The 24,141-nt window shown below is 43.3% G+C and overlaps 2 protein-coding genes across 5 annotated transcripts in view; one reads left to right on the forward strand and one right to left on the reverse strand.

Moving 5' to 3' along the window:
• The window catches only part of LOC113441624 (claudin-4-like), a 49,664-nt gene extending 28,829 nt beyond the window's left edge, over positions 1–20,835 (forward strand). The window contains exons 1-4 of one of the 3 annotated variants that reach the window (XM_087927866.1): positions 14,281–14,412; positions 17,747–18,138; positions 18,695–18,997; positions 20,322–20,835. In XM_087927866.1, coding sequence (XP_087783992.1) covers positions 17,800–18,138; positions 18,695–18,961 — 606 coding nt within the window. In that variant the 5' untranslated portion in view covers positions 14,281–14,412; positions 17,747–17,799 and the 3' untranslated portion in view covers positions 18,962–18,997; positions 20,322–20,835. Of the gene's footprint in view, positions 1–14,280; positions 14,413–17,746; positions 18,139–18,694 lie in introns of those variants that run through there. The other 2 variants (XM_087927857.1, XM_087927876.1) reach the window with 2 other exon arrangements.
• Positions 1,439–14,273, reverse strand: METTL27 (methyltransferase like 27). Of its 2 annotated transcripts, XM_087927893.1 has the most exons (6): positions 14,141–14,260; positions 13,188–13,237; positions 11,799–11,927; positions 9,193–9,328; positions 8,291–8,383; positions 1,439–1,670 (listed from the first exon to the last, which is right to left on the reverse strand). In XM_087927893.1, the coding sequence occupies exons 2-6, from the start codon at positions 13,212–13,214 to the stop codon at positions 1,456–1,458; spliced, it is 600 nt and encodes a 199-aa protein (XP_087784019.1). In that variant the 5' UTR covers positions 13,215–13,237; positions 14,141–14,260; the 3' UTR covers positions 1,439–1,455. The 2 variants fall into 2 exon arrangements, with proteins under 2 accessions (XP_087784019.1, XP_026564240.2); XM_026708455.2 differs by lacking the exon at positions 13,188–13,237 and having other exon boundaries at positions 14,141–14,273.
• Positions 20,836–24,141: the final 3,306 nt, after the last annotated feature.

Genomic DNA, 24,141 nt, shown 5'->3' on the forward strand with positions numbered 1-24,141 from the left:
TTCAGGTAAACAGCCTAAGCCCTAAAGATTCCAGACTTCCTCCCAGAGACACAGTGCAACTGTAATTTTTAGCGAGACAGAAGATGGAAATTATTAACTATGTGGGGAGTATTCATCATAACAGCATTTAATTGATTTAACATCATTTAAATTTAAATTGTTCGGTCCTTCTGTGCTTCTTTGCCCTGGCCTCGCCCACTTCTATGAATATGGCCCCTGGAACGCCTCTCAAAGGAATGTCTCCAAACCACTCATTCCAGTTGAGGTATAAATATAAGTACCCAGCAGACTGAAAAGGTCCAGGCCAGCATCCTGCTTCCGGCCGTGACTCCAAGGATGGCCGTCTTCTTTCCTCAGAACTCCAGCAAATGACATTAAAAAGCAAACTGTTTCTCAACAGGGAGATTCCATGTTGTTTTAATTGCTAGGCGTTACTCGTCGCATGCATTTCCTCTTCGCCCAAATCCTCTTTAAAGCCACCCTAACAATACTGCTGCTAGTATTTTTGGCCCCAAAGAAATATAAATTGTTTTTGGAACCTGATTGCCTCTAGCGCTGTCTGTCCTGCACACACAGTGCTGATTGAGTCCCATGAACAAATTGAAGACCTGTGTTCAGAATTACAATTCTCATTTCTGCTTTTTGTGCATTATTTTATATGTCTCTTCCCTGTTCTCCCTGCCTTATCTTCTGCCATAGACAAACATTTTACCTAGAACCTTGGTACTCTCCAGTTCTCGTTGCTTTTACCCACCATATACAGTCCCATCTCTGAAGAGATGTTGACTTCGAAGGTTTGAAAAAAGGACATTTGGAGATTCTGCTTTCTTCCTTGAAGTTCTCTTCACCCTCTCAGGAATTTTCGTGAACTTTCAGGTATCTGCAAAGAGTTCAACCCACAAGCAGCCACATTTCCTGTGCGGGCCTTTGAGAAATGATGAGTTATAAGCACCATAATTCCCAGCTAGTAGAACAAATAGATGTACTGGCTGGGATTTACAAGAGGGTTAGTCCCTTGAATCAGGAGAGTGATTGGTGGAGGGAGATAGCCACAAAGCAACAAATACACTCTCTTAGAATATGCACTGTACTGCAAATATTCAGCAGTGTTGACTGCTAAAATGAAGGAAATACTACATTCAGTAGTGAAAACTCCATGAAGACTTCACAAATGAAGACTGTTGGAGAAGGGGAAGCTGGGAACATTTTAATGCAAAAACATGAAATTTTGGAAGTGCAGAACCTTAAATTGGTCTGGAACACATTGAATTTATGGCAGCTTCTTAAGTGGTAAAGAGAAAATACTCTGCAAACAAACCATGGTCCAGCCTGCTTTATCACTGCTTCACATTAAACACACACACACACTACAGATTTTGAAGCTAAGCCTCTCAGGAGAGGCTCCCGGGTCTACTTAGAAGGTCTTCCAACATGAAGGATGTTTAAACCAGACTTTTATTTTTTTTGGTATATGTAGACCACGCCAGAGATATAGTCTGAGTCCTGATCGGATTCCTGATGTGATGTTGCTCTCTCCCATTTTTCAACTTCCTGCATCCCAACCTTTTCCCACAATCCTTGCTGCTCCAGGTCATTCAGCAACTGCTGCAATTCAATCTTGTATCGTAAGTTGCTTGAGTTGTTTCGTGTGGTCAGACACACGTAGCCACCTGTTGTGCAAGATCACAGCATTTCAGTCTAAAATTATTAGGAAAGCCTTGATCATCCTTGAAACAAGATAAAGGTAAAATCTCCTTCACACTGAGTTTGAATCCTGGGTTACAATATGAAAGGAATTTGTAAAAAAAAACAACCTAAAATAAAGACAGCAACCATAACCATATAATTTAGGCTGTCATGTCTACTGTTTTGACCTGTTCCTTACAAGTTAAAGCTTGAACTAGCTTAACTTCAAAACCCAGAAAAGGTCAGACACAGAATGCTCCTCTGTGGCAGAAAATCCACCAATACTGAGTCCTTTTTAAGAGAGATAACAGATAATCAGAGTTGCAAGGGACCTTGGAGGTCATCTAGTCCAACCCGCCCCCCCCAAGCGGGAGACCCTACACCATTTCTGACAAATGGCAGTCCAATCTCTTCTTGAAAGTCTCAAGTGATGGCGCTCCCACAACTTCCGAGGGCAAGCTGTTCATTTTTTTGAGGATTTGGGTATGGCCAGTCTAGAGAAAAGAAGGACTAGGGGGGACATGATAACAGCATTCCAGTATTTGAGGGGCTGCCCCAAAGAGGAAGGGGTCCACTTGTTTTCCAAAGCACCTGAAGGCAGGACAAGAAGCAATGGAAGGAAACTAATCAAGGAGAGAAGCAAGCTGGAATTAAGGAGAAACTTCTCAACAGCGAGGACAATCAACCAGTGGAACTGCTTGCCACCAGAAGTTGTCGATGCTCCAACACTGGAGGTTTTTAAAAAGTCACTGGAGGTTTTTAAAAAGAGGTAGAGATGAAACTGTTTAAGATGCACTAATGTTCTCATACAGGAGCACTCACCTCTTACAATCAGGCAATAAAATGAAAGTAGGAGAAAGGGAAGGACAAGAAGGCAAACATGTTACTGATGAAACTGAATGGGTGAGTTTCCATAAATGCTAGACTAAGAAAAAATGCGGTTGAGCAATTTACAGCGGAACACAGCTACAGTTTAAATTGTGAGAGCCAAGCTATTACATTAAGCTGTAGCATGGTTTTATTTGTGCAGGCAACAGCATACAGGTAGTCCTTGACTTACGACTACAATTGAGCCCAAAATTTCTGTTGCTAAGTGAGACATTTGTTAAATGCCCCCATTTTATGACCTTTCTCGCACACTCATTAAGTGAGCCATGGCAGTTGTAAGGTGAGTAACATGGTTGCTAGGTGAATCTGGCTTCCTCATTGACAATGCTTGTCAGAAAGTCACAAAAGGTGATCAATTGACCCCGGGACATTGCAACCGTCATAAATATGAGTCCGTTACCAAGTATCTGAATTTGGATTGTGTGATCATGGGGATGCGGGAACGTTTGTAAATGTAAAAAATTGTCATACGTCAGTTTTTTCAGTGCCGTTGAAACTTAAAAACAGACACTAAATAAACCTGTTGTAAATTGAGGACTACCTGTATTCTCTGGATACAGGATAACAGATAACAGACAATCAAAGTTGGAAGGGATCTTGTAGGTCATCTAGTCCAACCCCCCGCTGCCCAAGCGGGAGACCCTACACCATTTCTGACAGATCTCTTCTTGAAAGTCTCAAGTGATGGCGCTCCCACAACTTCCGAGGGCAAGCTGTTCCATTGGTTGATTGTTCTCACTGTCAGAAAGTTTCTCCTTATTTCCAGGTTAAACCTCTCCTTGTTCAGTTTCCATCCATTCTTCCTTGTCTGGACCACAGGCACTTTAGAAAATAGCTTGACCCCTTCCTCTCTGTGGCAGCCCCTCAAATATTGGAAGACCGCTATCATGTCTCCCCTGGTCCCTCACTTTATTAGACTAGCCAAGCCCAGTTCCTGCAACCGTTTGTTGTATGTTTTAGCCTCCAGTCCCCTAATCATCCTGGTTGCTCTTCTCTATACTACTTCTAGAGTCTCAACATCTTTTTTGTAATGTGGTGAACAAAACTGGATGCAGTACTCTAGGTGTGGTCTTACTAAGGCTTTATAGAGTGGTATTAATACCTCCCTTGAGGACTTAGCATTGTTAATCCAGGTTTAGGGTTGAGTATGATGTGTGAACCTCACCCTGTTCACCTAGAAACTTAAGAGGGCAGAGGTGACCAAAAAGCCCGCTTGCGGTGAAGAAACTGGCAAGGTTTGTTCATCACATCTTCATACAGGGAAGAGAAATGAAATAACAAATAAAACCATTGCAAAATGCATGTAAGGAGGAGGAAGAGGAGGCAAGCAATGACTAAAACTAAATTCCTGAAAAAGAACGTGTCTGATGATTCCAGATATACACATAGGTGCGCACACAGAAATATAGGCAATCTGAAGAAAGGAGACAATTCAACCAATATGGTTCTCCAAGATTCTGATCAAAACACATTTTAAGTGGCGTTTCTGTCTTTCAGCCTTGCAAGACCCCTGAAAATGTATATTTCTGCTCCATGGTCTGTTTATGAAGTGTTGGCAAGATAGCAGCACCATCTAGTGGTTATGAGTTGTTTATCTAAGCCAGTCCAACATCCTGTGTCCAAAAGGGGCCGATTTAGTCCCTTTGGGAAATTCTCAAGGCATTAAAAACCCTCCAAAGGTTTCTCTTATGCTTGGTTACCAGCTATTTAAAGGTCCACTGCCTCTGAATGTGTGCGTGTTTGTGTGTGTGTGTGTGCGTGGTCCATTTCGCAATCCCTGTTAGATCCCTTTCCCATCTCCACTCCAAGTATTTTGTCTGAACTCTTTTTAAAAAGATACGCAACTATCACTGCGTCTTGCAACAGGGCGTTTTCAGAAATTAATTGCACGTTGTGTGCCAGTCCTTTCTCTTTCTTGTTTTAATCATCACCCAGTTTCATAAGATCAGCCTGAGATCCAGTTGCACATACAATTTCTGGAAATGATATTCAGGTGCCTTGGAGGAAGCTCAAGCTACGGCGCATTCAAATAAACCTGGGGTGTCAAATTCATGTCGTCACATGATATATATAGCAACTGCCCCCCCCTTACTAAAAAGGGGCTGGGCGTGGCCAGCACGTGATGCATCCAGCCCACGGGCCGTGAGTTTGACACCCCTGAAATAAACCATATATCCCTCTTAACATGCACTGGGCCAATTCTAATGAAAAGCATCACAAATCCAAGCATCCTAAATCTCAGGGGAATAAATCAGTGTCAATTGAGTGGGTTAAAAAAATAAGAAGACCAGCCTAACTTTGCAATCCAAGCCCCACCTCTTTTCTATTCCTACACCAGTATAAAAGTTGTGATCCAACACTGCAGCTCCCATCTTGCCAAAGGAGATTTAATTATTATATGTACGAACTCAGAATGGTCTCACGCTAAATCAGATCACCAATCCATCTAGCTTAGAATTATTAACTGCCATAACCGTCAGCAGCCTCCTAGATTTGGATCTCTTCCAAATTTGTATCACAAGCTATGGTCTTTCCACCTCAGATACCCATCTATGTTCTCAGTCTAATACTTGATGAAGCAAATGTTCACCAACAATGCTTCTAGTTCCTAAAGTGTTATAAATCCATCTGTTAAGGTCCCATGAAGCAGTGGTCGCCAACCAGTGGGCCGCGGACTATTGGTGGTCCACGAGAAAAATTTAGTGGCCTGCAGAGAAATGTCCCCCCCAAAGCAATTAATCCAGGCTGTGCGGGAACACAAGGCTGCGCCGCCCACATTGCCCATGGAAACACAAGGCTGCACCGCCCACATGGCCTGCCCACCCACTGGCCCCAGCCTTCGGCCGAGCGCAAACCTTGAGTAGAGCCATGAAAGCTGGAACTGGAAGGTAAGACCAACAGCGGGGGAGGGAAATCCGCCCCGGGGTGGCTTGCTGACGTTGGTGGGAAAGTCGGTTCCATATTCCAGAGCTGCAGTAGTCACAGGACTAGTCCTTTGGTCATGGCAAGCCGATGCAACCAGGTGGAGGAGCAGCTGCTCCGGGATGACCAAAGGGCCAGTCCTGTGACTACTGCAGCTCTGGAATATGGGACCACCTTTCTCACCAACGTCAGCAAGCCACCGTCTGTCAAAATTCATATTAGTGGTCCATGGGATTTAAAATTATGAGTTTGGTGGACCCTGAGGTCCAAAAGTTTGGCGACCCCTGCCATAAAGCATTAAGCAACATGGTATGTACAGTGAACTTCCTACTGGGGACTGTTACGATGTGAGAACATCCCATTCTTTCTAGTTTCAGCAATAAAAAATTCAGTTAATGTGCCACTGATTACAGACAATCATATACTACTAACTCATCTTATCTGCTTGACCCATGACCCATGCATATTTTGATATGTCCTTGACAAAGAAATTGGTAAACATGGCACTTTCCTTGTTACCTATAAAACTTTAGTCTCAATCAATCGTTGTTGCTACCTTTGATAAAAATGCCTCCGGTCCGATCTAAATATAGCACATAAAATCATACATTGCAATGTCCTACCTGCCAATGAATACTTCAGCTTCAATCATAACAATACACAAGCACACAATAGATACAAATTCAAAGTAAACCGCACCAAACTCAATTGCAGGAAATACGACTTCAGCAACAGAGTGGTCAATGTCTGGAATACTCTACCTGACTCTGTGGTTTCTTTCCCAAACCCCAAAAACTTTAACCTTAGACTGTCTACTATTGACCTCACCCACTTCCTAAGAGGCCTGTAGGGGGCGTGCATAAGCGCACCAACGTGCCTACCATCCCTGTCCTATTGTGTTTAATTTTTCTTATAAGTACCTGTCTCATGTATTCAAAACTATATTTATTCTTATACCTGTATCTTGTAAGCGATTGACAAATCAAATAAATACTAAAAATACTAGATTCTGTCCTCATCACTGCATCTGGTTAGGATAGTTTTGTTCATAATATGTGCTGTAAGATAAAGCATTACTCCTATCTCCATTCACAAGACTGAATTTTCCTTGGAAGATTGGAGGGGACATATTTGCTTCATTCATGATGCTTCAGACAGTATTTTCAATTATGCTGCCTAAAATCAGCCTGGTCTCATTTCTGCTTGCAAAGATTTCTTCACAAATGCTTCCTCTTAAAACTACTTTATAGGATGTTTAATAAAAGCCTGGATTGATCTATTCTAAAGCGTTTTGCAGACTTCAGCATTTTGAGTCGATTCTGATCAGCTGAGAGCTGCAGCATAGCACAAAAGGACTCACTTGGGGGTTGGGGGAGTCCTTCTCTCCATCAATGGCTGGAGGGAATTTGGGTTCAACCAAATGAATCTGAGATTTCCAGCTCCTTAATGTTCCTCAGGGCAAGTGTGATGGTATTTCCTTAAAGGGCGTTTAGTGTGCAATTGCCTAATCCACAAAAAATTATGGGGAATGCAGAAAACATGATATAATCTTCCTGTATTTTTTTTCCTCACCAATTTTTTTTTCTTACCAGAGCAAATCTATTAAGGAAAGTATAAGTCTAAGCCTTATAACTGCTTATTGCACCTCATCTGCCATAAACCTAGTTTACTGTTTTTCAAACATAGCAACTTAAACCAATGCATGGACCTCAACGCCCAGAATTCCCCCAGTTTAAAAAAGTGTGATCTAGATCAGAGTCGCCAACTTGTTGGACCTCAGGGACCACCAAACTCATAATTTTAAATCCCGCAGAACAGTGACCCTGGGAAAATCCCCAAAAAAGTCTGCAGGAAAATTTCCCACCCCATTTTCCTACCGATCGATCATTCTTTATTTGGGATTGCAGGATACCATCTCCAGCTTTGTTCTCAGGGGGAGAGAGAGAGAGAAAGAGACTTTTTGCTTCATGCAAGGAAAACAGCAGAAGCAGCAGAAGTCTTTCTTTCTCTTCCCCCAAACTACACCAGAAACGAGTCTTTGTGAGACTTGTTGCGCCGGCGCAGCCTCTTGGAGCAGGATGCCTTGCAGGGCCCCAAAGACTCATTTCTGGCAGAGTTTGAGGGAGAAAGACTTTTGCTGCTTTCCTTGCGTGCAGCCAAAAGCAGAAGAAGAAGAAGCGGAAAGAAGCAGCCCGGTGGCCAGGCATGGTGCATGGGGCGCATAGGGCTATTTCCCCCCCTCCGCCCTTTCCCTCTTCCCCTCACAACCTCCTGTTGTTCGCAATGCAAGTGATACAAGCCTTGTGTTCCCACAGGCCATGTGGGTGCCACAGCCTTGTGTTCCTGTACAGCCTGGATTAATTGCTTTGGGGGTGACATTTCTCTGCAGACAACCAAAATTTTCTTGTGGATCACCAGTAGTCCCTGGCCCACTGGTTGGTGACTACTGATCTAGATCAAGGTTTCCCAAATCTTGGGAACTTTAAGACGCCTGGCCTTCAACTCCCAAAATTCCACAACCAACCATAATTACAGAATGCTAAAATTAGTTTAGAATTAATGAACTAATTAACTATTTTTAAAGGCCAGATCTCAGTAATGCTTGATATTCTCACAGGGGAATAGGTAAAATGTTATGAAATTTGGCAAATTTGGTCAATGTGAATAATTTTTCATTTTCATTGTTTCACATTCATTGGCACGATATTACATGGTGATCAGACACTGGAAAAAGTTGCTCACCCATTTATAAGTCCTCTGAAACTACACTTGAGTCTCTTTTGCAAAAGCTTACCTGGTTTGGTGACCAGAAGTAGTTGCGGAATGACACCAGAGGGCACTTGTCCCTCACTGAGCGCACCCACAATCACAGTAGCATCATAAGAGCCTGCAGAGGAGAAGATGAAGGCGTAACAGGTAGTGTCAAGGAAGGAGATGGGCATCATTCTCTATGTGGTGACCTGGGGCGTGGCACAAAGGCAACACAGTCAAATAAGCAAGAAGAGTCCCTTTAATACCTCCAACTTTGCCCCCAATGTCCAGGTCAACCTTCAGCTGGAGAAAAGACTCTCCCAAGAACAGTCTTTAAGTGGAGAAAATTCAGTCCGAAAACCAAGTACATACAAACTGTAAATAAAAATTCACACAAACCATGCTGCAGCAATTAACTTGACAGGGCAGGATAAGGAATTGCAGACTTGAAAGGCCAACAAAACACACACAGTTGGGAAGACGTCTGGAACCCAGATAAGCCTCGACAATAACAGATAACTCACAATTTGCTTCCAACAACTTTGCTGTGCGTAGCTTCCCTTTTTAAACACTGTTCCCAGCTGCAGCTAATGAAGGGAATCAGGGCCCTTTCCTCCTCCGTAAGCCACACGATTCATGTTGCTCCCTTCTCTGCTCCTCCCTAGGACGAAGAGGGCATGGCCCTGAGTCTTCCTCTGAATTCCCTCTGCCTTGCTCTACCTCTCCCCTGCTCTGCCCAGCCGGACTTTGCCCTTCCCCAGTTTCTTCCACCGCCAATGGAGCCACCCTCCCACTTCCTGTCAGTTCCTCGGCCTCCCCCTCCGAATTAGATTCTGACAGGGGCATGACGCTCTAGAAATCTCCATGCATGCAGGCACATTCCAACTTCTTCCCTTTCTCTAATCTATTCTGTCCATTGCTGAGAACAACTGTTCCCGTTATTACCTTCAGGAGCTGGTAAGGTTTCCTGGCCCAGCAAGCACAACTTCAAATCCTCGTACAGTCCTTTGTGCTGTGCATGTTCCAACATCTCCCGGCTGCCATCCAGGCCATGGAGATGGCGAAAACCTTTTGCCTGAAGCTTAGAGCACAAAGTGTTAAGTTACAAGACCCCAGCCAGAAAAACAGTCAGTCCCCATTTGCTAACAGTTAAATGAATGCTGCAAGCCAAATGGGGCCTGGCCAAGATAGAAACAAGTAGGGGTGCACACATGGAGCGCACACAAGTGATGATATGTGGATGATGATGATCCTTATGTAGTTGAATGCAATGCCGCATTACCTATATGGAAAGGCAAAATGACATCATGACACATTTCATCATTAATTTAATTTCTTTATTTAAAACATTTATATAGCTGCCCATCTTCTAGCTAACTCTGGGCTGCTTTCAATTTTGGGATTCCAGCAGTTAGCCTCTGAATGTGTGTGTGTTTGTGTGTGTGTGCACTGGCACTTCATGTTCTTATGCCAGGAAGCAGGTTGCTTTGCAATGCTTAACATGCTTTTGTGCATGAGCATACATAATCAGTCATTTGCATGATGATATCACAGTGCACATGTCATTATTTTGGTGTCATTGTAGCTTGTAACAGGTGACTGTTCTGATGAGATCAAAACAATGCTCTTAGTTTCATCCAGTTATTTTAAAACTATTTATTAAAACTATTTTCCAAGGGATTTGAAACAGTCTTGGAAGAGAGGCATTCTCTTCTTTATTTGTGTCACACAAGAGGGAAGGCATCTTCTAAGATGGTGCCTACAAGGAAATAAGTATGCAATCTGACAAAAATGGACCTACTTCTTTCATACCTATTTATTAAGCAACTATTGATATTACTAGTAATGTCATAATTAAAATAAATCTCGGGACCAAGAAAGCAGCAAGTGTTTGAAAGCAGAACACATTCATCAAGAAGCATTCCTTCCGCAAAAGAGAGAACATATTTTTAAAAAGTGTATTCTTCTCCCATTATGTTCTCTGGAGGTTTTGGACTGCTTGATTCACCCTCAGCAGCATATCCAAGTTATCTGATAGAAACCACAAGGGCATCAAAATAATGTCATCATGCCAATGACGGAAATTACATCGAAGTATTATTCATGCAATAATGTCATGACATGTGTGCTGTCCAGACAGTTTATAAATAATGGGATTTGAGATAGTTAGGAATTGAGAGCTGTCCCCTTAAGGGAATGCATCATGGTAAATGTAGTCAAGGTATCCTGGGAAATGTAAGTCCATGTCATATGGCCACATCTGTAATCCTGATTGGTCACTGAATTGACCCTTGGTGGGTTGGGGGAGGTTTCTTCACTCTTGCTCAGACCCCAGCAGCATGCTGGCATCTCTCCCGTTGCTCCACTACTATGGGATGAACGATCAGAACCCTTTACACCAGAAAGCCAGCTATGCAAAGAGTTGAATATTGAGATGAATCTCGACGTAACTGTAAGTTATATTGAGGATGCCTGATGAACCAATAAAAAGACTTTGTATGGATGCTTTGTGGAGTTATCTCCATGCATTGTTACCTCTCCTTATGTACCCTCAGTTACAGAAATGAACGATGATGTTCCTGCTTGTAGGCCAAGGCTTCTGCTGGGCTCCAAATAAACAAGAAACTCTCGCATTTCATGTCCCCACTCTGCTATCTCTTGTACGTTGATGTCAATGAGGTAGTAAGTACTGTATGATATTAATCTGAGTTCTGAATTTGGTTGTTGAGGTTTTGATTTTTTTCATCTTATTCTGTTTCTTCATTGATAACATGTAACTCTTAATAATTATTACACAAATTCTTATTAGCCTCAGCCTTAAAAACCATTTGAAAACAGTGCTGATGAGAGCAACCCTCTCATTAGCCTCATTTCAAGGGGGTGGAGGGAAATTGAATTAGGAGGCATTGCCAAATGGCAATGACACAAGGCAAAAACAGGGTTGAAGGCCTGCATGTTGTCCGTAGGGCAACGTTAAGAAAACGGAGCTCCCCTCAGTGTGCTGTCCCAGCCAGTCTATGGGAATTGGATAGTTACTTAGGAATTATGAGCTATCCCCTTACGGGAATGCATCATGGTAAATGAAGTTAAAGGTATCCTGGGAAATGTAGTTCATGTCATGTGGCCACATCTGTAATCCTGACTGGTCACTGTTGTGACCCTCAGTGGGTTGGGGGAGTTTTCCTCACTTTTGCCTGAACTCCCTAACTCATAGCAGCCGCTTTCTATCGCTACGAGATGGGTTAGGAGATAACCATCTTTTACTACAAGGCAGATATGCAAAGGATTGGTCATTAAAGAAGAACTTCGTCACAAATGTGAGTTATGAGGATACCTGATGAACCAATAAATGTACTTTCTTATGGACGTCTTGTTGAGTTTATCTATCTACATCTGCACAGCTTAAAAATCCACTACTGTGCAGGAGACAGAAAACTCAGTGATGAGTTTCCAAAACACATCACAGGGACAATTATAAGCTGATTGTTTTCAAAACCTGGTGGAGAGCAGCCTAAGGTCTCTGGCTGAAGCACAACTCTGATCTCAGTTACCTCCTGGGCCACAAGTCCTGTGCCACAGGCCACATCCAGTACTAGTGCATCCTCAGCTGAACCCTGGAAAACGGAGGCCAAGAAAGCAGCGGCCAGACTTGGGGCCTGGTATTGCAACACTGCCACATCCTAGAAGAGAAAAGAGTTTTAATCACTCCAACAACGGGGGAGCTCCAAAGTTTGCGTTTTTATCTATTAGGTGGTTAAAATAATTGCATCTAATAAAAAGACAGTATCAGCTCCAGAAAGCAAGACCAAGATTTGCTGAAGGCCATCTGTAGAACTTTATAACTGTACAAAGAGTTCAACTTTGTCCTTTGTCCAAACAGAACATTTTGTAATTTTAGTTTTGTGGCTCCATTTCAGATGTGCTGGACCAGTGGTGGGGTTCAAATTTTTTTACTACTGGTTCTGTGGGTGTGGTTTGGTGGATGTGGCATGACTAGGTGGATATGGCTTGGTAGGCATGGCAGGGGAAGGATACTGTAAAATCTCCATTCCCTCCCCATTCTTAGGGGAAGGTTACTACTGGTTCTCCAAACTACTCAAAATTTCTGCTACCGGTTCTCCAGAACTGGTCAGAACCTGCTGAATACCACCTCTTGTGCTGGACCAGAGTCTTGTTTCTCCCAGGCCCCAGAGACCCTTCTCTGGGAAGATAACCTGAAACTTGGCCAGGCTTGGTTAATACCTGGATGAGAGAATACTAAGTCTCTGAGCTGTGGTGCTTAAGAAGTTGGAGAACCTCGAGTTACGACTAGACCAGAGGTAGTATTTTGCAGGTTCTGACCAGTTCTGGAGAACCGGTAGCGGGAAATTTTGAGTAGTTCGGAGAACCAAATACAACCTCTGACTGGACCCACCCCCATCTATTCCCTGCTTCCCACTGAGTCCCAGCCGATCTGCTGGGTCTTCTTTTGTTGCCCTGCACAGGAGAAGGGAGCTGGAAAGCAGGTTAGTGGGGTGGGGAGGGAATGGAGATTTTACAGTATCCTTCCCCTGCCATGCCCACCAAGCCACGCCGAAAGAACCAGTGGTAAAAAAATTTAAATACCACCACTGGACTAGTCACTAAGCAATTATTCAAGTTATAACAGACCTCCACAGTGCTACTTGTGCCTGGTTTCAAAGTTCTGTCAATCACATGCACATTCCCACACCCAGTCGTGTGACTGCATGTTAGCTACTCAGCAACTGGCTGCATTTACATACATTTACAGCATCCCCTGGTCTGGTAACAGCATTTTCTAATGTTTTTATCAAAAACAGCCCATAGCAATCTAGGTTGTCTGCTTTACAACAGTGATGTTCATTTTACAAACACAGTGTTTGCTTAACAACTGCTGCAAAAAATATTGCAAAATTGGATCGGACATGTGGGTGACCCACCTTATGACCGTAATGGTCAGGCTCCATTATGGTCGTAAGTTGAGGACTACCTGTAGGATTAGAGAGACTGATTTCACATCTACCTTCAATCATGGAAACCGATGATGTGACTTTGGGCCACTAACCCTTGGAGCCTATGCTACCTCACCGAGTTGTGGAAATAAAGGGAGATCCCCATAGAAGCTGCTTGGAAGTTCTAGAGATAAGGCAGGACATAAGTACAGGATGCTTCAAAAAAGCTCTTTTAGCATGTTTCAAAATATGAAGAGTAAATTATTTTGATAAGATTAATATTTTTATTGCTTAATACTTTTTATTAGTGCAGATCAGCTACTTGTTTATAGATTAACCTTTGGTTGGTTAAGGAAGTGGGGGAGGGGGCCAGATTTTCTAAAGAGGTTTGTTTGGTCTATTACACTGTGGAAAAGGGATATACAGCTCTAATATTTATATTAATATAGAAATACTCTGCCAATGCAATATAACTATTAAAGTGGCTTTATGCTTCAGGCTCGATATAGGGTATTTCGGTGGGAAAGATAGGGAATTCTCAAATTCCTTCCTTTTAACCCTCCCCCCCCCCCTTCTAGCCGCCAGCCAAGTCGATTGCACGAAGACAACAGCTGAATCTTGTCAAGAGTTGACAGCAGGGTAAACACGCTCTGCACATGCTCAGGAGGGCAAACCCTTTAGGAACTAGCATTGATGATATTACCTAGTCTAGGTAATGAAACGTCTGCAAGAAAACAAGCTCGTTCGAGAGCACCAAGGATCCCTCGTTGGTGCTCTCAGAATACCAAGAGTTAGAAGGGGCCTCGGAGGTCTTCTAGTCCAACCCCTGCGGAGGCAAGAATCCCTATTTCAACCCTGAGGCTACAAACATGAGCACACCTTCCGGACGAAGAAAGCGAGATTCTCGCCTAAGCGACGCGGGGAAGGACGGGGAGTGGCACCTGGTCATAGTCTTGGGCCCAGCCGTTGTAGAAGCCTAGCAGCTGCTGCAGATCGCTTTGGCGGTGCACCTCGGCCACGCGGCGCTGCACTTCGGCTAGGCGGCAGCTGGAGAGAGCGGCCATGGCCAGCTGGAAGCAGGCGGGGCCTTCCCTCCCATTGGGCGGGCGGCTCCTGGCCAGCCGTTTATGACGCTGCCTTCCTCGGCGCTTTTGCTAGCGGCGGGTCTTGCTCTCTTTTGGGGAACCGCTCGTTAGATTGGCTACCTGCGATCGTAGGTTACTCCTCCCGTTTCTTCAACAAGACAAAGGGCGAGGAATCAGGAGCTGCTGCGGGTGGGATTTGGGACGCTCCCATGAAGCGGACTTGGCTCCAGAGCCAACAAGGATTTTATTAAGGAGACAAGGAAACAATATCTAAAGGGCAGGTGTGATTGCTGTTTTGTTTGAACATGCCCTATTGCTGCCTTTATCTATCAATCCGGAAGCTGGGGCAGTAATGAGTACAGTCCAAGGGAAACTAAAAGTTCAAGGACACTCAATAATTAATACTTGGATTTTTTTATTTTTTATTTTAAAAAGACCTGCATCTTAAGTTATCTTGGTGGGAGCAGCAATTGGCCTTGCTCCGAGATACCCAAACATGGGATATTCCACCCCAATTCACTTTGTCATCTCCCCCTGTCCAGAATCTGTGGATTGGGAGAGGTTTTAAAGCAATGTTTCATCACCTCAGCAACTTTGAAGATGTGTGGACTTCAGTTCCCAAGATTATCCAGCCACCCTTGCTGGCTGGGCAGTTCTGTGAGTTGGAAGTCCACACACCTTAAAAGTCGCTGAGGTTGAGAAACACTCTTCAAAATAATTCTCTTAACCTTATGTGTGACATCCTTTGAGGCAGAGACGTGCAATGTTTGGACAAGAAGACAGAGAGGCTTTAGACCCAGTGTTAGCTCCTTCATTAGAACTATCAAAAGCTCTTGGGAAAAAAAGTAATATTTTCCCGAGCTTGTGCAATTTAGTGCAAGCTTAGGAAAAGACACAGTTCTACTTTCAGGAAGGGGAAGCAAACAGTACTGCCAGAGCCCCTGCTTGTTCTTCTCAAGGTTGAACACAGGGTGCTCTTTCAGTCTTCAACCAATCAGAATAGAGCTGGAAGGGGACCTTGGAGGTCTTCTAGCCCAACCCAAGCAGGAGACCCTATGCCAGGGGTGTCAAACTCACAGCCCATGGCCCAAATGCATCACATGTTGGCCCTTCCCCCACCTGGTTTAGCCAAGGAGGAAAAGTTTTGATACGTCACGTGATGCTGCCATGATGATGTGAGTTTGACATCCTGGCCCTATACCATTTCCGACAAGTGACTGTCCAGTCTCTTCTTAAAAACCTCCAGTGATGCACCACCCACAACTTCTGAGGGCAAGCTGTACAACTGGTTAATTGTTCCCACTGTTTGGAAGTTCCTCCTTAATTCCAGGTTGCTTTTCTCCTTGATTAGTTTCCATCCATTGTTTATTATCCTGCCCTCTGGTGCTTTGGAAAATAAATTGACCCCTCCTCTTTGTGGCAGGCTCTCAAATATTGGAGTACTGCTATCATGTCCCCCCCCCTTTTTCTCTGGACTAACCAATCCCAAATTTTGCAACTGTTCTTCATGTGTTTTAGTCTCCAGGCCTTTAATTATCTTAGTTGTTCCTCTTTGCATTTCTCCAGTCTCAACATCTTTTCTGTAATGTGACTAAAAGAATCCCAGGTGCGGCTTTCCTAAGGCTTTCTAAAGCTGTACTAATACTTCTCATGATTTTGATTCTATGCCTCAATTTATACCAAGGATTGTATTAGCTTTTTTGGCTGCTGCACTCCTGTATTTAAGTGATCATCCACTAAAACTCCCAAGGCCCCTCTCACAATTTACTGCTTTTGAGCCAGGTTTTGCCTAATCTGTATTTGTAGCATTGGTTTTTCCTGCCTAAGTGTAAAACCTTGTTTTTTTCCACATTAAAATTCATTTTGTTGGATAGGGCTCATTGTTCAAATCTGTCAATATTTTTTTATTCCTGAGCTTGTCTTCGTAGTCTTCATAGGGTTGAGTTCCTAATATGAAAGTCCTCGTTATATGTATCAGTTTCTTTGCCTTTGTTAAGTGTTTGGCCAGAACTTATATTGGTCCCTGATCAGCTGAGTGCATAGCATGCTAATAAAAGGCTATCAAGATGGATTTGATCCTGATGACTGCATGGAAAAAAAGTTCTCCATCATGACAAATTTTTATCAATGTCCAGCTTTTCCAAAGAGACCCAAGTAATCTTTCTGATGCTCCCTTCCCTTTCTCTGTTCTGTCCTCTTATATTTAACCAAACCTTGCTAAATATAATTGCCAAGCACAATATGTTTCCTTGAGTCCAACAACATGCTGATCTATGCAGCCCTAGGGATTGAAAATTTGTGGTTCAGGATACTGTGCAATCTCAGCCATTGTTGTAGCACATGGTGTGAAACAATAATATAACTCAATTTTGCAAAGTGAATGTTGAGGTCTATTAACCTATGTATAAGGTATAGTGCATTGTGTAAAGCCAGCCCTGGTGTATGGTCACACTGGGATCAGTCTTCAGGATTTCACACTCTGCCATGACATCACAGTCATGTCACAAAGCTGAAAGCCAAGGTATGTAACTGGAACCTGCTTAACAGCTGCTTGAGAGCGGAGCAAAAGGGAAGTTGTAGACAAGTCATTGCCTCTTTGAAAATTCTCAGGATCTTGAAACTGTAGGTGTCTACTAGATACAGGGAAGTTTGATTCTGCTCTTCTCCGAGTGCAGAGACTGAAAGAGAGACGGCCCCAAGGGCCCTCCCTCTTCCTACCTGAGAAGAAATAGTTCCAAAGGAAGATTACTAGGGGAAAACAAGCAAGATGACTGAGGAATCTATTCTTAATGAATTCTTAAAATTCATACTGAAGGCAGCAAAGAAATTGAGACGAACGCTGGTGGCGATCGGGGTTAAAATAGGTGTCCAGTTCCTGGATTTGAATTTATTGACAGGAATGGATGAGAGAGAGTATTCCAGGGATTACAAGTGAAAATATGCCAGTGAAAAATTATAAATGGGAACTAGAAGAGAAAATGCCACCCTCCCAGCTGCCCAGGGCTTCTTGCAAGCTGAAATGATTGCACTGATACAAGGGGTTCAGTTGGACAAACATAGCCTCTGGCTTATGCATATAATTCAGTCAAATTAATTAAAGATTTTTGTGGCAGTAAAGGCAGGTTAAGACTGCTTAATTTTGTGGCTTAGCATGTTGCATATTGTAACTAATTTGGTTCATTTATGTGTACCTGTATAATATTTGCACATGTTACTTTGGTCACTGTTGATGTGTTTTGACTTGCAGTTTAGCATGTTTAGTAGCTGTTCTCAAATTATTTAGCCATTTTTAAAACGTTAAGCAATTTTATGGGATTGTTGTGTTAAGGGGGGGAAGGAATAAATGCTTAGTTGATAGATTAAATAGGATAGCAAAAAGAACACAAGGATATGTAGTTTAGCACAGCGTTTCTCCTGGTTAAGAGGAAGAGCCTGATAGTATGTGGCTGTCTTCATTCACAGATCTCTGAAGAGTGTTGTGTGCTGTGCCATCTCTTGTCAAGTAGTGCTTCCCCATGGAGCCCAAGACACATCCTTCTAGCAAATTTCCTGAGTCAGGATCCTCGCTGCCAACTATGGGGAAAAACCTACAGGGTGCAGTTCGAGGGGGGCTGAGAACTCTGTACCTGCACCTTCTTTCACTGCAAGAGGGGATTCTGAGTTGGTATTTATGTCTGAAGCAGATTCAGTGGGATCTCCTGTGCTGGATCCAGGCTTCCTTGGAGCTAACTATAGACTTCTTCTTCTGTTGGGCGCAAAATGTCCTCCTAGCTTCCATGATGCTCCTGCTGTTGGCATGGCAAATTCACAGTGGAGCCAAGGAATATGGCTGGAGAACATTCCTACAAAGAATGGTAAGAGACCCAGAGTGATAAAAGCCAATAGGGCACAGAAGCAGGGTATCAAAAGCTGGAAGTGTGCAGATTTGGGCAGTGTCGAGTCTGATAGCAATAGCAATACCACTTAGACTTTTATATTGCTTTACAGCACTTTACAGCCTTCTCTAAGCGGTTTACAGAGAGTCAGCATATTTTTCCCAATTTGGGTCCTCATTTTACCCACCTTGGAAGGATGGAAGGCTGAGTCAACCTTGAGCCTGGTGAGATTTGAACTGCCCAAACTGCAGGCAGCCAGCAGTCAGCAGAAGTTGCCTGCAGTACTTCACTGTAACCACTGCGCCCCCACAGCTCATAATGATAGGCTTCAATTTACCTGCCCTCCATCAATGTATCGAGTCACTTTTCAAAGCTATTCAAGAGGAGGAAGATTGTCTGAACTCAGCTAATGGAGTGCCCTAGGATGAAGGGGTGATGCAGAGAGTCCTTGGGCCTTTCCCGTTTCCAAAATTCCACCATTCAGTCCATTCCTCCCAACCTTCCTGACACATTCTTGCCCTTTTTTGCTTGCCAGGTCCTGGAAAAGCAGCTTACCCAGAGGATTTCACTACTGAAAAGCTGCTACTGGAATCTGGAGAACCTCCTAATTCAGATAACGTGGACCTCCGTGTGCTGCTTCATCTGGGTTGTGTCCTGCATTGTTCAGGTCCTGGAAGCCAGCTACAAGCAGGCTTCCCAGATGGCTAGAGACCAGACTGAAGAAGACAAGAAGGAAACAGCAAGGCCACTCATGGTGACCCCTCATTCAGCCCTTATCTCAAGGCAGGAATTGCTGATCTAGCTGGCATTCACTAAACATTGCTGAAGGAGATCTTAAGTAAGAGCGTTGTGCATTTTTTTTTCCTGGGGTCAGAGTTTTTGCTGGCAGAGCATTTGGGCCTCCACAGGTGCCCCCCGATATGAGTGACGTTGAGCTGGCCATGCCCATCCTGGCCACGCCCACCCCGGTCGCTCGAGGTCAAACACAATCCTGATGTGGCTCTCAATGAAATCGAGTTCGGCACCCCTGGGGGTAGGTGGTCTCAGCACAATGATGCATCTGGGGGTTGATTTTAGTGCCTCAAAGCATCTTTTCCAATTCTTAAATCAGATTTTGGAGAAGGACATTATTTGCTTGTGGCAATGCCTCTTCAGACCCGGCAGACAATTTTGCTTTCCTCCTCCAATTAATCAGTGGAACAACTTGCCTCCAGAAGTTGTGAATGCTGCAACACTGGATGTTTTAAAAAAGATGTTGTATAACTATTTGTCTGAAGTGGTGTAGGATTTCCTGCCTAGGCAGGGGTTGGACCTCCAAGGTCCCTTCCAATTCTATTATTTTATCCCTATCCCTATCCCTATCCTTATTCCATTCCATTCTATTCCATTCTATTCTATTAATGTTTCCTGTTCCATTATTATCTTAGTGTAAGTAACATTACACAACCCATAGTATGGGAATAAGAAATAATAAGCCAAGAAATTAAAACCTGTGCTATGATAACTGACTCTAGTACCAAATAGTTCACCAGCAAACCATCCTTCCACCGTATCTCTACATATCTTCATACAATGCCTTTTGTTCTTAAACTTTCTAAGCATGTCCATTCTAGCCACAACCTGCAGAGAAGAGCAACTAGGATGATTAGGGGACTGGAAACTAAAACATATGAAGAACGGTTGCAGGAACTGGGCATGGCTAGTCTAGTGAAGAGAAGGACCAGGGGAGACATGATAGCAGTGTTCCAATATCTGAGGGGCTGCCACAGAGAGGAAGGGGTCAAGCTGTTTTGCAAGGCACTTGAAAGCCAGACAAAGAATAATGGATGGAAACTGATCAAGGAGAGATTCAACCTGGAAACAAGGAGTTGTTTTCTGACGTTGAGAACAATCAATCAACAATCAACCAGCTTGCCTTCAGAAATTGTGGGAGCTTCATCACTGGAGGCTTTCAAGAAGAGATTGGACTGCCATTCGTCAGAAATGGTGTAGGGTCTCCCGCTTGGGTGGGAGGGGAGTTGGACTAGATGACCTACAAGGTCCACATCCAAAGAGCAGTTATAGGAACTGGCTATGTCTAGACTAATGAAAAGAAGGACGAGGGGAGACATGATATCAATGTTCCAATATTTGAGATGAGAGGATCAACCTCTTTTCCACAGTACCAAAACCAAGATGAGAAACAATGGATGGAAACTAACCAAGGAGAGAAGCAACGTAGAACTAAGGAGAAATTTCCTAACGGTGACAGCAATCAACCAATGGAACAACTTGTCTTCAGAAGTTGTGGGTGCTCCATCATTGGGGGCTTTCAAAGAGAGACTGGACAACCATTTATCTAAAATGGCATAGGGTCTCCTATTTGAGCTGGAGGCTGGACTAGAAGACCTCCAAGGTCCCTTCCAAGTCTATGTTTTTCTTCCAAGCATTTTGAAAAAAATTCTTTTACATGCCAACACTATTCTGGTGTTGTGGTTATCACATGTTTGAGCATATCTTTCTTGTGCTATTTATTAACATTTTTACTGCTTTTCATTTTCATTTTTCACCTTTGTGACTATCATACTGATTTTGCAATCTGCCAAGGCTGTTAGACAAGATTAGAAATATAATCATTATGCACTCTAATTGATAACACATGTCCTGCCACTGTGTCACCTCCAATAGATCTTTGCCTATATATATATATATATATATATATATATATATATATATATATATATATATATATATATATATATATATATATACACACATACATACACACACACACACACACACACATTTTCTTCTAATAATAGACAATTCCCACTTCACTCTTTCTCAAAGTTGTTTTTTTTCTTTTCCAGCAGATCTTTATGGAGGAATGGTGTTACCTACTCCACTTTGGAATTAATTTACATTGTGGTCTGCCACATTGCTCTTCAAAATCTTTTAAAGACCTTTCAGGATGTTCTAAGTCCATGGTGGTGAATCTGTGTCACGTGTGCCAAAGGTGGCATGCAGAACCCTCTATCTGGGCACACGAATGATCTCCTCAACTCGGCTCTGCCACGCATGTGCGCACCAGCCAGCTAGTCTTTGGGTCTCTGCCACGCATGTGCAGGGGTAGGGGCGCATGCGGGGATCGTGCACACATGCGCAGAGGTGAGGCACATGCTTAGGGGTCACATATGCATGTGTGGGGTGCGTGGGGTTGCACGCACCTGTGCGGGGTGCAGGGGGACATTACGTGCATGTGTGGGAGGGCATGGGGGTTTGCGCATGCACATTGCATTCGGGAGGGTGCATGTGTATGAGCGCACTTTGAGCATTTGGTGCTGAAAAGGTTAGCCATCACTGTTCTAGGTTATGGAGATGTCACTTGATTGCAATTCCAGGAAGCATGGACCAATGATGAAGGATTTCAGGGGAGAGGGCTGTAATTCAGCAAGACTACCTTTGCCTTGCCCTGTGCTGACGGAGAAAGCTAGTTATTACCTACAGGGGTGGGATTCTGTCAGTTTGCACCTATTCACTAGAACCGGTTGTTAACATTCTAAGCAGTTCAGTTCTCCAAACTGCTTAGAAGAAATTACTGGCCTAATCCTGTAAGGAAGGCAGGAAGGAAATATTCTGGTGTTGCTTACAGAAACTGCCTCTCCGTTAACCCTTATTACATTCTTAGCAGGACTAGAATTCCTGCCTCGGAAATGTCTCTGGAGTTTTTTTCCCCTCTGCTGGTACTTTGCTTGTGTGGAGTGACTATTCAAAGTTACAATGGCACTGAAAAAAGTGACTTATAACCATTTTTCATACTTACGACTGTTGCAGCATCCCCACAGTCATGAGAGGCCAGGGGAGGAGATGCGTGCCTCGATGTGAGTGATATGGAGTTGGCCATGCCCAGCCAATAACATGCCCACCAAGCCATGCCCACCACCTAAGCCACACCCACAGAACCGGTTGTTAAAAATTTGAATCCCACCCCTGCTAACCTGCTACTGAAGCTAGTACTTTCACATGGAGGAGTATCATTTGATGGTGTAAGTGTGACAAGCCACCAGACCTTCTGGACCCAAACTGCTGCTGATTTTTACAAAAAAATAAAAATGGGTTGATATTATTCTAGCAATTCCATTCCCCAAAGGAGTGCCTCAGAAAGCAACAGTTTGCTCGGTGCCCATAAGGGGGCACCCTTCTCCACCAATTCCAGATACCTCCTTTCAGTAAATCCTTAGAAAGAATCATCCTTCCTCCACTGGCCTTCCTTTTACAGTACTATATGTATAATATGCAACCCGAATTCCTGTTGTGTTCTGTAACAAACTTCAAATAGATCAAGAACAAGCGTCCCCAAAGGAGCAAGGGGGAGGAGTTTAGCTCTCTTGAGAGTTGCTCTTCCGAAGATCAAGCAAGCATGCAGTGGGAGATGTGAAGATCAAATCCATACTGGATGGTTCCGAGGGAGTCAGGACCAAGCCAGACTCAACAATATGATCTGAAGCAAACTGGCAGCCATACAAGTCGCAAAGGATTCTGGGTCTATTCTAAGACACTCAGCTGCTGATAATAACAATTTAATAATGTTTTAATTCCCAAGGTTTGGAAGGCTGTTTTGAACATTCCAAATGTTCCAAAAGTGACCGACCTCAAATCAAGGCATGATAAGTATGCCATAAGTGATAAGAGCAGCCCATTTTGGGATTGGAATATTTCATGACAGAACATTTTGCACAGGCTTACTTGTGGGATACACGGACTAAGTCTTTGGGGACCTCATTTTTGTTCTGTTTGATAGGTCATGTATTGCTCAAATAAAGCCTCTATGTTCTTGTTAGTTCAGTTCAGTGCTTTTCCCCACCAGCCTCTGCAGGTTTAAAAAGTGGGGACTGCAAAACCCAAATTCCCCAGCCTGCATTCTGTGCTCCATGCCTCTTAATGTTGCTGAGATTGAGAGAGGCTGGTCTAAATCACGATGAGTGGAACCTCCTTGTTCTGAGCAAGATTACCTTAGTTTCTGGGGTCAAACCTTGGAAATGAACTGCACTTGTGGGTTTTCTGGAGGGTTTGTGATATTAGCCAAGATGGTGGAAAATAAGATGCTGGGGTAGACAAAACTCTTTGAGAGGATGCAACCAGGGTTCCCAGCTGGAACAAAAAAAAAAAAAAAAAAGGCTCAAAACATTGATATAGAAACATACCTTTTAGATAAAACTCTGCAACCAGGCCTTTTTAGTGCCTGAACAAATCCAATTTATATGATATACATTTTACTCACAAGAAAGCAGATGGATATTCTGCCGCTATGGCAAAACACCAAAATCACAAAATATTTGAAGAATATTTAAAGACATTAAATATGTTAAAAGACATTATTATGTAAAGGGCTCAGGGAACTTAAAAGTGCTAAGCTAACTATATCACAATTTCCCTCAGTAAAGAAATCAGAAGGAGGGCTGAGAAAATAACTACAGACCACTCATATCCTAGGCATAAACTGTTCCAACAGTTGGGATGCCACTGCAGGGCATTATATGCCGAAACTAGACACAAAGACAGTTTTCCCTTGTGCTATCACTCTGCTGAATACCTAATACTCACAGTACTGTCTTATGTGTAAGTATGTTTATCCATGTTGTATGATGTAGTAGTAGTATTACCCTTTTCATCTTCTCTACTAACCCCTCTTATTTATATCATTACTATGATATTTGTATCATTACTATGAATACCTGTTGCTTTGCATGTACACTGAGAGCTTCTGCACCAGAAACAAATTCCTTGTCACACTTGGCCAATAAAGAATTCTATTCTATTCTATTCTATTCTATTCTATTCTATTCTATTCTATTCTATTCCCATTTCCATTCCACATTGAAGTGTTTAAAGAAGCACAGCTCCCCCTAGTGGCCTATGTATATCTTTGCCCATTTTGAGGTATACTCTTCTCTATGGAAAAAAGACACTACTGCTCCCTCTATTCCAGAAGCGTGTTAGTGA

The sequence above is a fragment of the Pseudonaja textilis genome, chromosome 1 (assembly GCF_049901715.1).
Source record: "Pseudonaja textilis isolate UNSWEBS1 chromosome 1, rPseTex1.2, whole genome shotgun sequence".
NCBI lineage: Eukaryota > Metazoa > Chordata > Lepidosauria > Squamata > Elapidae > Pseudonaja > Pseudonaja textilis.

Excerpts from the sequence above, each read along its gene's own strand:
- METTL27 (XM_026708455.2), bottom strand. The coding sequence starts at position 14,263 with ATGGCCGCTCTCTCCAGCTGCCGCCTAGCCGAAGTGCAGCGCCGCGTG. Across the intron at positions 9,329-11,798 it reads CAGGACTTGTGGCCCAGGAG|CTTCAGGCAAAAGGTTTTCG; the intron begins GTAACTGAGATC and ends TTGTGCTCTAAG. Across the intron at positions 8,384-9,192 it reads AACCTTACCAGCTCCTGAAG|GCTCTTATGATGCTACTGTG; the intron begins GTAATAACGGGA and ends TCTCCTCTGCAG.